Source organism: Lepidochelys olivacea (assembly GCF_965140295.1).
Source record: "Lepidochelys olivacea isolate rLepOli2 genome assembly, chromosome: 15".
NCBI classification, from domain to species: domain Eukaryota; kingdom Metazoa; phylum Chordata; order Testudines; family Cheloniidae; genus Lepidochelys; species Lepidochelys olivacea.
In genome coordinates this window covers 32,500,430-32,512,884 of record NC_140425.1, presented here as the reverse complement: position 1 = coordinate 32,512,884, position 12,455 = coordinate 32,500,430, and the positions used below count along the sequence as shown (strand labels likewise).

The 12,455-nt window shown below is 36.1% G+C and overlaps 1 protein-coding gene across 1 annotated transcript in view; it reads right to left on the bottom strand.

Annotated features, from left to right (window-relative positions):
• Positions 1-12,455, bottom strand: part of GRK3 (G protein-coupled receptor kinase 3) — a 111,491-nt gene that overhangs the window by 53,831 nt on the left and 45,205 nt on the right. The window contains exon 3 of the mRNA XM_084649136.1: positions 1,981-2,054. Within this exon, the coding sequence (XP_084505262.1) occupies positions 1,981-2,054 (74 nt within the window). The remainder of the gene's footprint in view (positions 1-1,980; positions 2,055-12,455) is intronic.

Here is a 12,455-nt window from a genome sequence, read left to right as displayed (position 1 = left end):
ATAATAAAATTCAAGTTAAAAAAAAACACAGAGTCCTCATTCTAAAGCAATGTTACATATCTATCTTGCCTAATCCAGGTAAAGTTTCTTGAAGACAAATGGTGATATTCAGGATATTCCATATCAGCCCGTCCTCTAGATTTCAACCAATTAGCGGACTCTTACTTTGCGTTTTTAAAATAACAAAAATAATGTAAATGTATATTAAAATTGTATACATCTCTCTATAAACCTGTATGCACCACTTGTCTTCTTAGATTAGAAACGTACTAAAATGTAGGGACTGTATCAGTCTTCATATGTATATACACAAACAACAGCTGGCACAATGAGGTCAGGTCCTGATTGGTACCCCTGAGTCTACTGTCAAATAAATACTAAATAATAAGATATGCAACTAGGTATGCAACTCGGTGATGTGCAAGATATGCAATTCAGTGATGTCTATGGAGATTGCACGTGCACATCTGCAGGAAGAATACAGCCCCTAAATGCAATTTTAAAAGAAGTACACTGAAGGTTGCTCTTAAAAAAAAAATTTTAATCAATTTGTAAAGAATAAAAAAAAAACCTACAGGCCTGACAGGCCTAACAGTCCAGCCTGCAGCTTGCTTTCAGTTTCGGCTTTAGCAAGAGTCACAGCATCCAGAAATAGCTGGAAATATTTCGCTTCACTACGGTACATACAGTAACTTCACCATACGCTCAAGGGAAAAAGGCATTCATGTATCTACACTATTCCAATCATAAATCATGATTCTTCCCCCTCGCTCCTCCATCAGCCTATTGGTATTTTTGAAACTTTCTTTGGGTGCATCGATCTGATAAACGCCATATGGTTAAGATTCAGTCAATATGTTTTTTCTTACATTATCGTTTTCATCAGCCAAAAGCCTGCACGCCCCAGTGGCATTACAAAACCAAAGACCAAATAAACTCAACGTGTCTTCAAGCGAAGGTATCTATTACAACTGCACTTCTTTAAGTGTTTTATTAATCCACTGTTACAGAAACACAAGAAGCTTAATAAAAAGACTTAGTCTCAATATGAAAAGGAGTACTTGTGGCACCTTAGAGACTAACCAATTTATTAGAGCATAAGCTTTCGTGAGCTACAGCTCACTTCATCAGATGCATATCGTGGAAACTGCAGCAGACTTTATATATACACAGAGAATATGAAACAATACCTCCTCCCACCCCACTGTCCTGGTTTGTTTTACCTGGATTTGTGCTGGAAATGGCCCACCTGATGATCACTTTAGATAAGCTATTACCAGCAGGACAGTGGGGTGGGAGGAGGTATTGTTTCATATTCTCTGTGTATATATAAAGTCTGCTGCAGTTTCCACGATATGCATCTGATGAAGTGAGCTGTAGCTCACGAAAGCTTATGCTCTAATAAATTGGTTAGTCTCTAAGGTGCCACAAGTACTCCTTTTCTTTTTGCGAATACAGACTAACACGGCTGTTACTCTGAAATTAGTCTCAATATGTTACAGTTATACCAAATAACAGCACAACTGGAACATAAGCCAGCAAAATAATTTCTCCTTTCAGCATTCCATTTTTTACTGTTTAAATGTGTGATCATTATCAATGTGATACCAAAGAAATATCGTAATCTCCTTACAAGCATATATGATTTGAAAACTGTACCAAAAAAACAATTAAATACTTTGATCTAACATTCTATTTTAAAAAGCCTCTTATATATGTTTAAAAAGCTAGCGTTGTAAGATCCAAATGTTACTTATCACCATTTCTTATGAATCATTAATCTACTTAAGGAGACTGAAATGTACCAGAACTTTGCATATCATAATACATCCCCCTTTTCCTCCATTCTACCCCCCATCCAGTGCCACCCATATGCTCTTCCTACCAAGCCCATCCCCAAACACAAATACACTTGTTCCTGGCAAGCCAGAAATTAAGCTTATAACATAGAACACCAATAGAAGATAAAAAGTTTCTTACCTCTTCATAAAATTTCAGCTGAGGGACAGCTTCATCAATTTCATTCATACAATAATCTTTAAACAGCAAAAATCCTAAAACAAATAAAAAATACTTTAGAGAGGAAAACATGAATTAACATGGTCACTTCCAGGCAGGATGTATAGTAACCAATATTCTTTTGGAATTTTTTTGTTCCTCTGTAAGTATTGTTAATGGCTGAAGTATATCAATTACAATTATTTAATGTCTGTACAGTATTTTGAAAATGTACAGTAACATAGAAGTATTGCTATTAACTTATTCACCTGAGTTGCATTAAACATAATCCTTTTTCATTTGCTTGTAATTGTATAATATATTCACATTGTGCACTGAAATTTTTTACGCCTGGCCTCTGACCAAAGGTGAATTTTTTTCGGAAAGCTTGAATAATATCCATCTCTGAGCTTTCCACAAACGAGGAGGGAAATTATAGATACATTTTCCTGTTTCGAACCATTCAAACCACATTTTATAGTAATAACAATACCAGCACCACTTTTCTAACCTACTAATACTTAGATCTTTTTTACTCAATATTTCAAATACATTTTGTAAACAACATCGTAACATTAAATTATTTTCAAAGACACTTGTAAAGACTTGAAAACATGACTACTGCAGTCTGTCTGATGATCTGTTCCTTGATTCCCAAGATGGGATGTTGAGCAGAGTGTTTGTCACAAGCAGTGTTCAACAAACATATCATTTTCACGTATACCTGAGCTGAGATCTGCTATCCTGAACTATCTTTTTGCTCAGCTTACCATGGATCTCTCTTGCCAGCGTTAACCGTTATGGCTATCTACAAGACTCTAGGAGCTGTTAGTATGCATGCGTTCAGCTCACTCCAGCAACCAATACCTTTTTCCTTCCTTTCACTTAGTAAGTGCTCACTGAAATCATAACCAATGACAGATGTGGTCATGAAACACTAAGGTACAGTTCAACGGGCTGGGATGCTGACAGACCAGCTCAGATCAAAGCAAAAGGTCAATTCACTTGTTTGTGAAGATCAAAGTAGTATTAAGCATTAGTATGCGTTCAAAGTAATTCACTCATATGCTAACAGAAATCAATAGAGATGTTGATTGTATTGTTTTCATCTATCTATATCCTGTACTTAATTAACCCTATATCAGAGGTTTGTGTTAGTATTAAGATGAAAATTTACCTGATGTGTAAACTTCCTGAAAACCAATGCATGTTACCTGAATTGCTCTCACTTATCTATTTCTATAGTAACGTAATGGTAGACAATTGCATAATGTAGATCACTAACTGAATTACTTATCAAAAAGAAAAGGAGTACTTGTGGCACCTTAGAGACTAACCAATTTATTTGAGCATAAGCTTTCGTGAGCTACAGCTCACTTCATCGGATGCATCACGAAAGCTTATGCTCAAATAAACTGGTTAGTCTCTAAGGTGCCACAAGTACTCCTTTTCTTTTTGCGCATACAGACTAACAGGGCTGTTACTCTGAAACCTTACTTATCAAAGAAATCTTGTGAATGCTAAAGAAGGGCCTAAGGACTTTAGCCTACAAATACGAATTTCAAAGCAAGTGGTCATTGATGCAGGGACCTGAGGTCAAAGACTCAAGATGCACTCTTCATCAAAGGAAGCACCCATGTGGGCGAAGGCACCTGTCAGCGTGTCTTCTGTGAGTAGGATCTATAACTGCTGATATAAGAGAATTATCCTGTACCTCTGGACTGATTAATTCTATCACGGAGGAATACTGAGAAACTGGACAGAGATCTCTGGAGCCATTCAAGGTAACCCTGAGAGATTTATGGAAAGCAGAGATGAAGTAATCTGCTAGTTACCACTTTGGATTTACAAACTTCGACTCAGCTATTAATATATTTTACCTGCTTTGACTTCTCAATAACTTTCATTTCTTTTCTTAGCTAATACATCTTTAGTTACTTTCCTAAAGAATTGGCTACCAGCATTGTTTTTGGCATGAGATCAAGAGCATCCATTGACTTGAGGTAAGTGATTGGCGCTTTGGGTCCAGGAGTGACCTAATACATCGTGATTTTTGGTTTTAATAACCTTTCATCACAAAGTCCAGTTTGACTGGGTGATAAGATTGGCTAAGAGAGCCTAAGGAAACTGTCCCTGACTCCCTGGTAAGGCTAATATTTGTTACAGACTTGGTGAAATCAAATTTATAGAATATACCACCAGTTGGGCAGCATCTGCCCTGTTTCCCGACAGTCTGACCTGAGATTGGCATGCACAGTTGTGAGCCACTCCAGACAGTGACACAGCATTAGATTGTTTTTTATTGGTGATGGTTTTTAGTTGCCAATGTGGTGCATCTTTTACCCCCCATTGTTGTATTTTTTTATTTTATTTTATTTTTAAATTGTGACTTTATTTAGGAAGTTTTAAGAGGTTTACAAATCCTATGCGTGTAAATATGAGAGGAAATACAATTATTATTACAGTGAGCTTTTGATTAGAAAAACATTATACAGTAATACAATCATTGGCTCTCCCTATTTAACAGATGTTACCAAGTTACAGAGTAAGCATCTTTACACTAACCATGATATACTGTTTCTAAAAAAGAAAAGGAGTACTTGTGGCACCTTAGAGACTAACCAATTTATTTGAGCATAAGCTTTCGTGATGCATCCGATGAAGTGAGCTGTAGCTCACGAAAGCTCATGCTCAAATAAACTGGTTAGTCTCTAAGGTGCCACAAGTACTCCTTTTCTTTTTGCAAAGACAGACTAACACGGCTGTTACTCTGAAACCTGTCATATTGTTTCTAGTGGTTTAATTAAATTGAGTGAAATCTCTGATTACACATATTTAACAAACCAGGCATGTCTAGCAAATGTTACTATTAAAAAAAAACAAACCTGGACAGGTGTGCTTGGGGTTTTTTTTTTGCAGACGAATGTACTTTGACTATTGAATAAATAGTAATCAAATATCTAAGTATTTATTTGTCCTCTATCTTGCTGAGTATAGTACTGGTGCGTTAATTTTTTCATAACAAACACCTCCCATATTTTTTAACCATTTCTCTAGAGACAGACCATGCTTTTTCCAATGAGAAGCTCTCAGTAGCCTAGCAGCTACTAGCAGATGTGGGATGAATTCTTCATTTCCTTTTGTGACCATTTCTTCTAGGAAGCCCCAGGAAGGTTACCAAAGGATCATTTGGTAATAAATATCCAATAATTTGTGATAATTGGTTTTGAATTGCATCCCACTAGTCTTTAGTGACCTGGACATATCTACCATAGATGCATAAAATCTCCTCTTTCCGCACAATTTCTCCAAAATGTATTCCCATTCCATCTATCTATATTTTAACCTGAATGGCATAAGGTACCATTGAAACAGTATCTTAAAGAAATTTTCTTTTATTGTTCTACAGCCAGAATCAGGAGCCCAGAAAGGAGTTGGAGTAAGCCTGAAGAGAGAGCAAGTTTGGAGCAGAGCAAGGAACAGGCAGAAGCAAGAGCAAGACGAGGAACAGAGTTGGACCAAGAGCAAGGCTGGAGCAGGCTAAGGCTTGGGGAGGTGGGGGGTCTCTTGCCCCTGTCAGACAAGAGAGATTTCCAACCCTGGAGTGATGGTGAGCAGACTGAGCTGCTGTTCTTCCTGTGAAGTTGATATACCTGCCCTGAGAGTCACCAGACCAATTCCTGGCTTGTGGATTGGCTGCAGCCTAGCATAGGAGTGAATCACCCTACAATCACTTCTACTAAAGTTAGCTTTCTGTATAAAGTAGCTCTTCCAGGAAGTTGAGGAACATAATGGCTGACTTGAAAGTACTGGTACCATGGAAGAGTGGACAGTTAAAAGTAGTTTTGATCTCTAAATAAGTTAGAAAAGTTTCTTTGCTGAATAGCTGGCTAACCATTTGTATTTCATGGTTTTTCCCAGTCTTTAAAGTTCTTTGGTTTGCAATTTGAGTTAAGATCTTGATTGGTTGCAATGGGAGTCATTGGTAAGGGAAAATAACTTATTTTTTCTCAAGTTCTATAGAAAAGCTGTAGAGCGGCATTGGGATGTGTATACATTTCTGGAGGGCATGATATTTTATAAGTCTATGATAGCCTAGTGATATCTTCACTACACAATTTTCTTGTTCAATTAAAAAAAAAAAACAGTATTTGGCTGGGTTAGAGAGCCCCTAGTCCCTTACTGCTTTGAGCTTATTAGCTTGAAAGTACCACAGAACATTTGGAATAGTTAATTCATGCTCCTTCATTGGTCTGTACAAAGTATCTGCACTCTCTCTTTTTCACTCTCTTTTTATGACCTTCTTTCAGGTGCATTATTAGCTTATGTAAGCAGTTTGTGGGGAGGGAATGGGGGGAGGTTGTTGTTTTTTGTTTGTTTTACAAAAAACATTTTATATATTTACACTTTCTTGGTCATAACAAAAGGACAAGAACATAGAAAGAACAAAAAGAAAAGGAGGACTTGTGGCACCTTAGAGACTAACCAATTTATTAGAGCATAAGCTTTCGTGAGCTACAGCTCACTTCCTCAGATGAACAGTTAATTGTGGATTACCACAACTTTTATTAGCAATTGTAAAAAGACAAAATCTTTCCACATTATTCAGTGGACTAAGGTTTTTCCTTTATAGCCATAAGAGTTTAGAAGGAAATCAAGTTGGCTTTAGTGAGGGTTTTTTTCCACCCAGCAAATCCAAGATAAAACAAAAATCTCACATAAAAACAATGAAATACAACAAACAGCTTGCTTTAAAAAAATTAAAAAGGATCCACAGATTTATAATACAGTTCACACATTATTACAGACAATGCAAAAAATAATTTTATAGAAGAACATTCTCCAAAAGCCCAGGATCAAGCTCCAGTAGAAATTAACATAAGAACAGAAAAAACATGCATGTTTAAAATTGGGTGAGTCAGCACTAAATTAAAACATGATGAGTTAATTCTCTTGGGAAAGAACAGAATTTAATCTACTTAAGAGACTGAAGTAGAAAACAGTGCTGCCCCTGGTTTAGTTTAGTTACTCTGAGTTTACCAGTTATCTAAATTATTCTTAAATTTTCAAAAGTACATAAGTGACTTAAGAGCCTACAGCCTATTTTCCAGTGACTTAAGAGCCTAAGTTTCAATGAAAGGCAATAATTCTCCGAAGTATCTAAGTCGCTTTTGAAAGTGGGACAGACACCCAGGTTATTAAGGGCTTTTGAAAAGTGAAAAATGAAGACCAAAGAGATGACATGAGGAATCTTACTGAGTTTCATTGGGTGGATCCTGGTTGAGGCTAACAGTAAGCCAATTTGATCATCATGTGATTATTTATGGGAATGAAACCAGGAAATTACATTCAACTTCACTGATCTGAGTCTCAAACTTGTGTCAGTTAATTGTTAGTCATGCTAAAATAAGGCCACAAATCCAAAACTAACACATCTAGTTTATTTACTCATTTTACATGATGCATAGCCCAACCTTAATTACACTGAAATCAAAGGGGGTTCTGCTACTGACTTCAGTAGAAACAAAACCACATAAAATGTAATGCCAGAAGAAAAACTGAGAACCACAGAGTTGGGTGATTTAATTAACAATGCTGCTGAAACATGAGTGAAGTTTAACCTGACCTCTGAAACTAAACTGCAATACTGCTAATGTATTCAGATTATCACTTTACTCCCACGAGAAAAAGACAGGAGAGAGAGCAGGAGGAAGACCGCTCCTGAGGATGTGTCAAGCAGAAAAAGAAAATCTTGATTTGTAATGTGCAAAGTTAAGGCTGCTATTATCAATCTACAGCAGCAGCACGGAGGAGGGTCTGTTCTCCCATGGACAAATACCTAACTCCTTTTAACATCAGTAAGAGTTTCACATTCCAATCTGAATGGACACTAGTGAATAATTTTGAGAACAAAAAAAACCAACAAACAATGAACACAAAATAATTATGAGACTGTCATATGTATCACAGGTAATGGAACAAACCCCAGGGTGGGATAACTATGTTTGGAAGTAGCTTGTTTATTATAACAATAGATGGCAGCAAAGGGCCTCTACAGTTGGCTTTGTAGCTTGGCAGCTGACAAGTTTTCCCGGTCCATGAGCTCCTCAATGTGGTGGCAGTATTGTCTCAGTCAGAGACAAGATAAGCCTCTTTAAATCACAAACATTTAATTGGAAAAGCCTACTAATTCCTAGCCATTTTAAATGTTAAATCCAAAGGCAACATACTTTACAGTCAAACTTGTTTCTTTCTAACATTCTCCATATCCTCATTAAACAACAGAGATTCTAGTCACCACAAATACATCTTACTTATTATTTAGAACTTTGTTAATCTTTGAACAATAGAAAACAACTGATTAGAAATGATAGAATTATCTATGAGATATTATGTAGCTCACAGCAAAGCGATGGGAAAATCATATTGTGCAGAAGAAGGCTTATTGGACATGGAAAAGACATTTTCAACCATACACTTGAAAGAAAGATACCTTTAAAGTTGATTTGATATTAGCTCTGGTATCAAACCAACACTTGTCCCACTCTGTAAAGAAACAATACACAACAAATTTGAGAGTACAAAAGTTTTTCTCTCTCTTTTCTTTCCAGCAGGTAGGTTGACCAAAGGACCAGATTTGATTTAAATATCTTTTGTCTTTCAGTTTTATTCTCAACACAAAGAGTTGAAACTTAACTAATAGCTGATTACCAAATTATAGTTTAATCAAATATTTTTGAGTTAAACAACCTTAAAATACATTTTGCTTCCTTTTTCAAAATAAAATACCATGTTACAACTTACAGCAAAGCTTTATTTTAAGTTACTTAAAAACAGAATTATAACAGAAATGCTAACACAAGTTTAAAAGCATGCTGTTAACATGAATCATAATTAGAAAAATTGAAAACACAAAATAAGAAAAGACATTAATTTAGAAACAACTTAATCAGGAATCATTCAACATTCAGTCATGTAGCTTTAGCATTAAAATCACCAATAATCCCTAGCAAAAAATGCCATGAAGTCCACATGCTATGATTGTTAGATTATTGTTAGGTTTCAGAGTAGCAGCCGTGTTAGTCTGTATTCGCAAAAAGAAAAGGAGGACTTGTGGTACCTTAGAGACTAACCAATTTATTTGAGCATAAGCTTTCGTGAGCTACAGCTCACTTCATCGGATGCATAAAGTGGAAAATGCAGTGAGGATGTTTTATACACACAGACCATGAAAAAATGGGTGTTTATCACTTCAAAAGGTTTTCTCTCCCCCCACCCCACTCTCCTGCTGGTAACAGCTTATCTAATGTGATCACTCTCCTTACAATGTGTATGATAATCAAGGTGGGCCATTTCCAGCACAAATCCAGGGTTTAACAAGAACGTCTGAGGAACGGTGTGGGGGGGGGGGGGAAACAAGGGGAAATAGGTTACCTTGCATAATGTATAAATTATTGTTTTCACTCATAATCACTTCAGAAAAATATCCTGCACTCTTCCACTCCCTATATGAAATTAAATATAATGAGCTTCCTCTATAGGGTGACCAGATGTCCCGATTTTATAGGGACAGTCCCTATTTTTGGGTCTTTTTCTTATATAGGCTCCTATTACCCCACCCCGTCCCGACTTTTCACATTTGCTGTCTGGTCACCCTCCTCCTCTATCACAAACAATGCATTTATTCTATTTCTAGATCACTTTTGCTAATGTTGCTTTTCCATGTAAGCAACTGCTGTAGTTGCCATGAGATGTTATGGGGAAGGGAAGTAGTCCATGCATATCAAAAATGGAATTGGACATGATCAAGAAGCAAGACTCTCTATTAACATGTGGCCAATAATATGAAAAAGTTTGAGAACTGCTAAAGTCTTGTAATATGTTCAGACACATAATACACCAGAACTGTAGGAAATAATGTGGCATTTATTACTGGATCTGTGGGCAACCCTTGCTTTGTTTGACTCAGCAGTGAAAATATTTGAGGGTGAGGAAATATTGTAATTTTTCTTTTGTCTCTTAGAAAATAATACATATCTATTCTGATAACATAAAAGAATCCAGTGGATGTTGCATTTGGGCGGGGAGAGGATCATTCTGTCCTGGTTAAATTAAAATAAACCACAGAAGAATCATCCCTACCATCTAATGCACAGGAAAATGCTTTTTCTAGGTTGATTGACTTTAATGTTTTTCGTAGGAGAAAATTTAATACAATACCATATTGTAGCCTGATATAAACATACTTCAGCCTGAGGTTATACAATAGGTGCAATCTATTGGTTCAAATGTTTGCTGAAGTGTAGAGAAAACTACTGTATTATAGTTTTTAAAAGACAAAACAAGACAAAAGCAGTCTTGTCTGGACAGAGGGAGGACAAAATCATTTCAACAATAACAACGTTTCTTACTATTAAGAAAAGATCAATAGTGATCACCTTATGCACTATCAAGAAATAATACAGCCAGCATATTGAATCTGAAGAATTTCATATATTTTAAAAAAAAAAAAAAAAGGCTCTTCTAAATTGCCCATATTTTTTTAACCAATGTGACAGATCATCACTTTTGCAATATTAGATCTAACAAAAGCAATCAAGTACTGATCACAAACCACACATTTAGGCTTGGAAGGGTCAGGTTTTTACTGGTAAATGTTGGAAAATGTCAATTTCACGGTACACGCATCAATAATTATAGAAATTTCCAGATAGGCAAAGTAATAAAAAAGGTGCTTGAGATCTTTATTAGAGTTTGATTTAAGGATATTTATTTTGTACATATTGATGTGATGTTGACAATTTGTTTTAATGGATATAAAGCTTTAACTTTTTGAATCTCAACATCTACTGTCATTAAATAATTACAGTCTGACTTCCTCACTGTCTGACTCCCCCACATAATTTCCCACAACTGCAAAAATTTAAATGGACAAAAATAAAAAAGCTTTAAAATAAAAATCAATAGTAGCTGTCAAACTTATTTTAAAAATCTAATTTTTCCAAAGCATACATATATTCTTTGAAACTCCCCTATCCTTAAACTTTAACAGATTACATAGGAAACCCATATTTAACAGATCAAAGCAATAAAATAAAAAAATCATCCATACGTATGACTCTGTGAGTCATTTGTTATCACAGCCTACAAAAGCATGTCTTAGAATTCAAAGCTTACTGTCTATTCACATATCAGAGTGGTTGATCAGCCTTTTGGGGAACTATTATCTTTAGCTTTAGTTAGGATCCAACTTGGATTTCAAATTTACATATGCTTTGTCCTACTGGGTTGCCCCTGATTTAGCCAGTTATCGTGAAGATGCAATAATCCCCAAGTCCATAGTGGGATTCTGATTAGAAATCTTCAATGCCATGCTTCATTCAGGTAATTTATTTACATGTCATTCTGAAGTTTAAATCTCTTTGTCTGTGATCAGGATGGAAGTCTCACTAGACCAGGCTTCTTGAGGAGACTCCCAAGACTTCCTGCTTTCGGCCCAGCAAGAATCACCTTTTTTGAGTTTATGACATTTTAAAAAATTTAGAAGTAAAGCACATTTTTTCAACCTTTAAGATTACTTTGATCTTAGGAAATTTAAAAAAAAAGTTTGACTAAGTTTTATTTTACTTGAACCAGATCACCCCATTTCTCATAGAACTCTGCCTCCTCCTTCTCTGATACTCTAGGGGAGACAATGTTAGGATATGCTCAGAGAGTTCTCGCTGGCTCACATCGGAAACAGATTGACCAGCCAGCTACAGGAAAACCTAAAGGGGCCGTATACCTCGCCAGTTATTCAGTTACTGGTACTAATGAGTATTGTTTATTACAAAGTATGGGTAATTAACAATGAAAAGTACAATAAAATAAAAATGCTAGTATGGAAACTGAGCACATATTGATACAGGTTGACATCTAGAAAGCAAACTGCATCCTCTTCCAAAATAAATGCTTTTTTATTTATATGGCCCATCAACTTTGTTACTTTTGCATAGTTGTTGAAGAAGCTTAAACAGAAGCACAGAAGGCAGGGCTGGCTCTAAGTTTTTGCCGCCCCAAGCAAAAAATTTGCCCCAAGCTCCAAGACCATAACTGCCCAAGCAAAAAAAAAAAAGGATAAAAGGATGGCCGGAATGCCACCCCAAGCACCTGCTTGCTTTGCTGGTGCCTAGAGCTGATCCTGACAGGAGGACAGGTTGTTTACCAGTGACTAGAGTTCTTTGCGTATGCTGTCTCTGCATACCCACACTGGAGGAATTACAGGCTAGGATTCACAAGTCCACATAATAGTTTGTTTAATTTGTAACATTTATCTTAATTTCCATTTTCTTTATGTGGGGGACTATAGGCAAAAGGACTTTTATATCTGACCACTGAGTGTTGCCTTAGACCTTACTTCATCTATCCAATTGATAAATTTCTGTTGTGAACATTACAAAAGCTAAAAAATTGCAAGT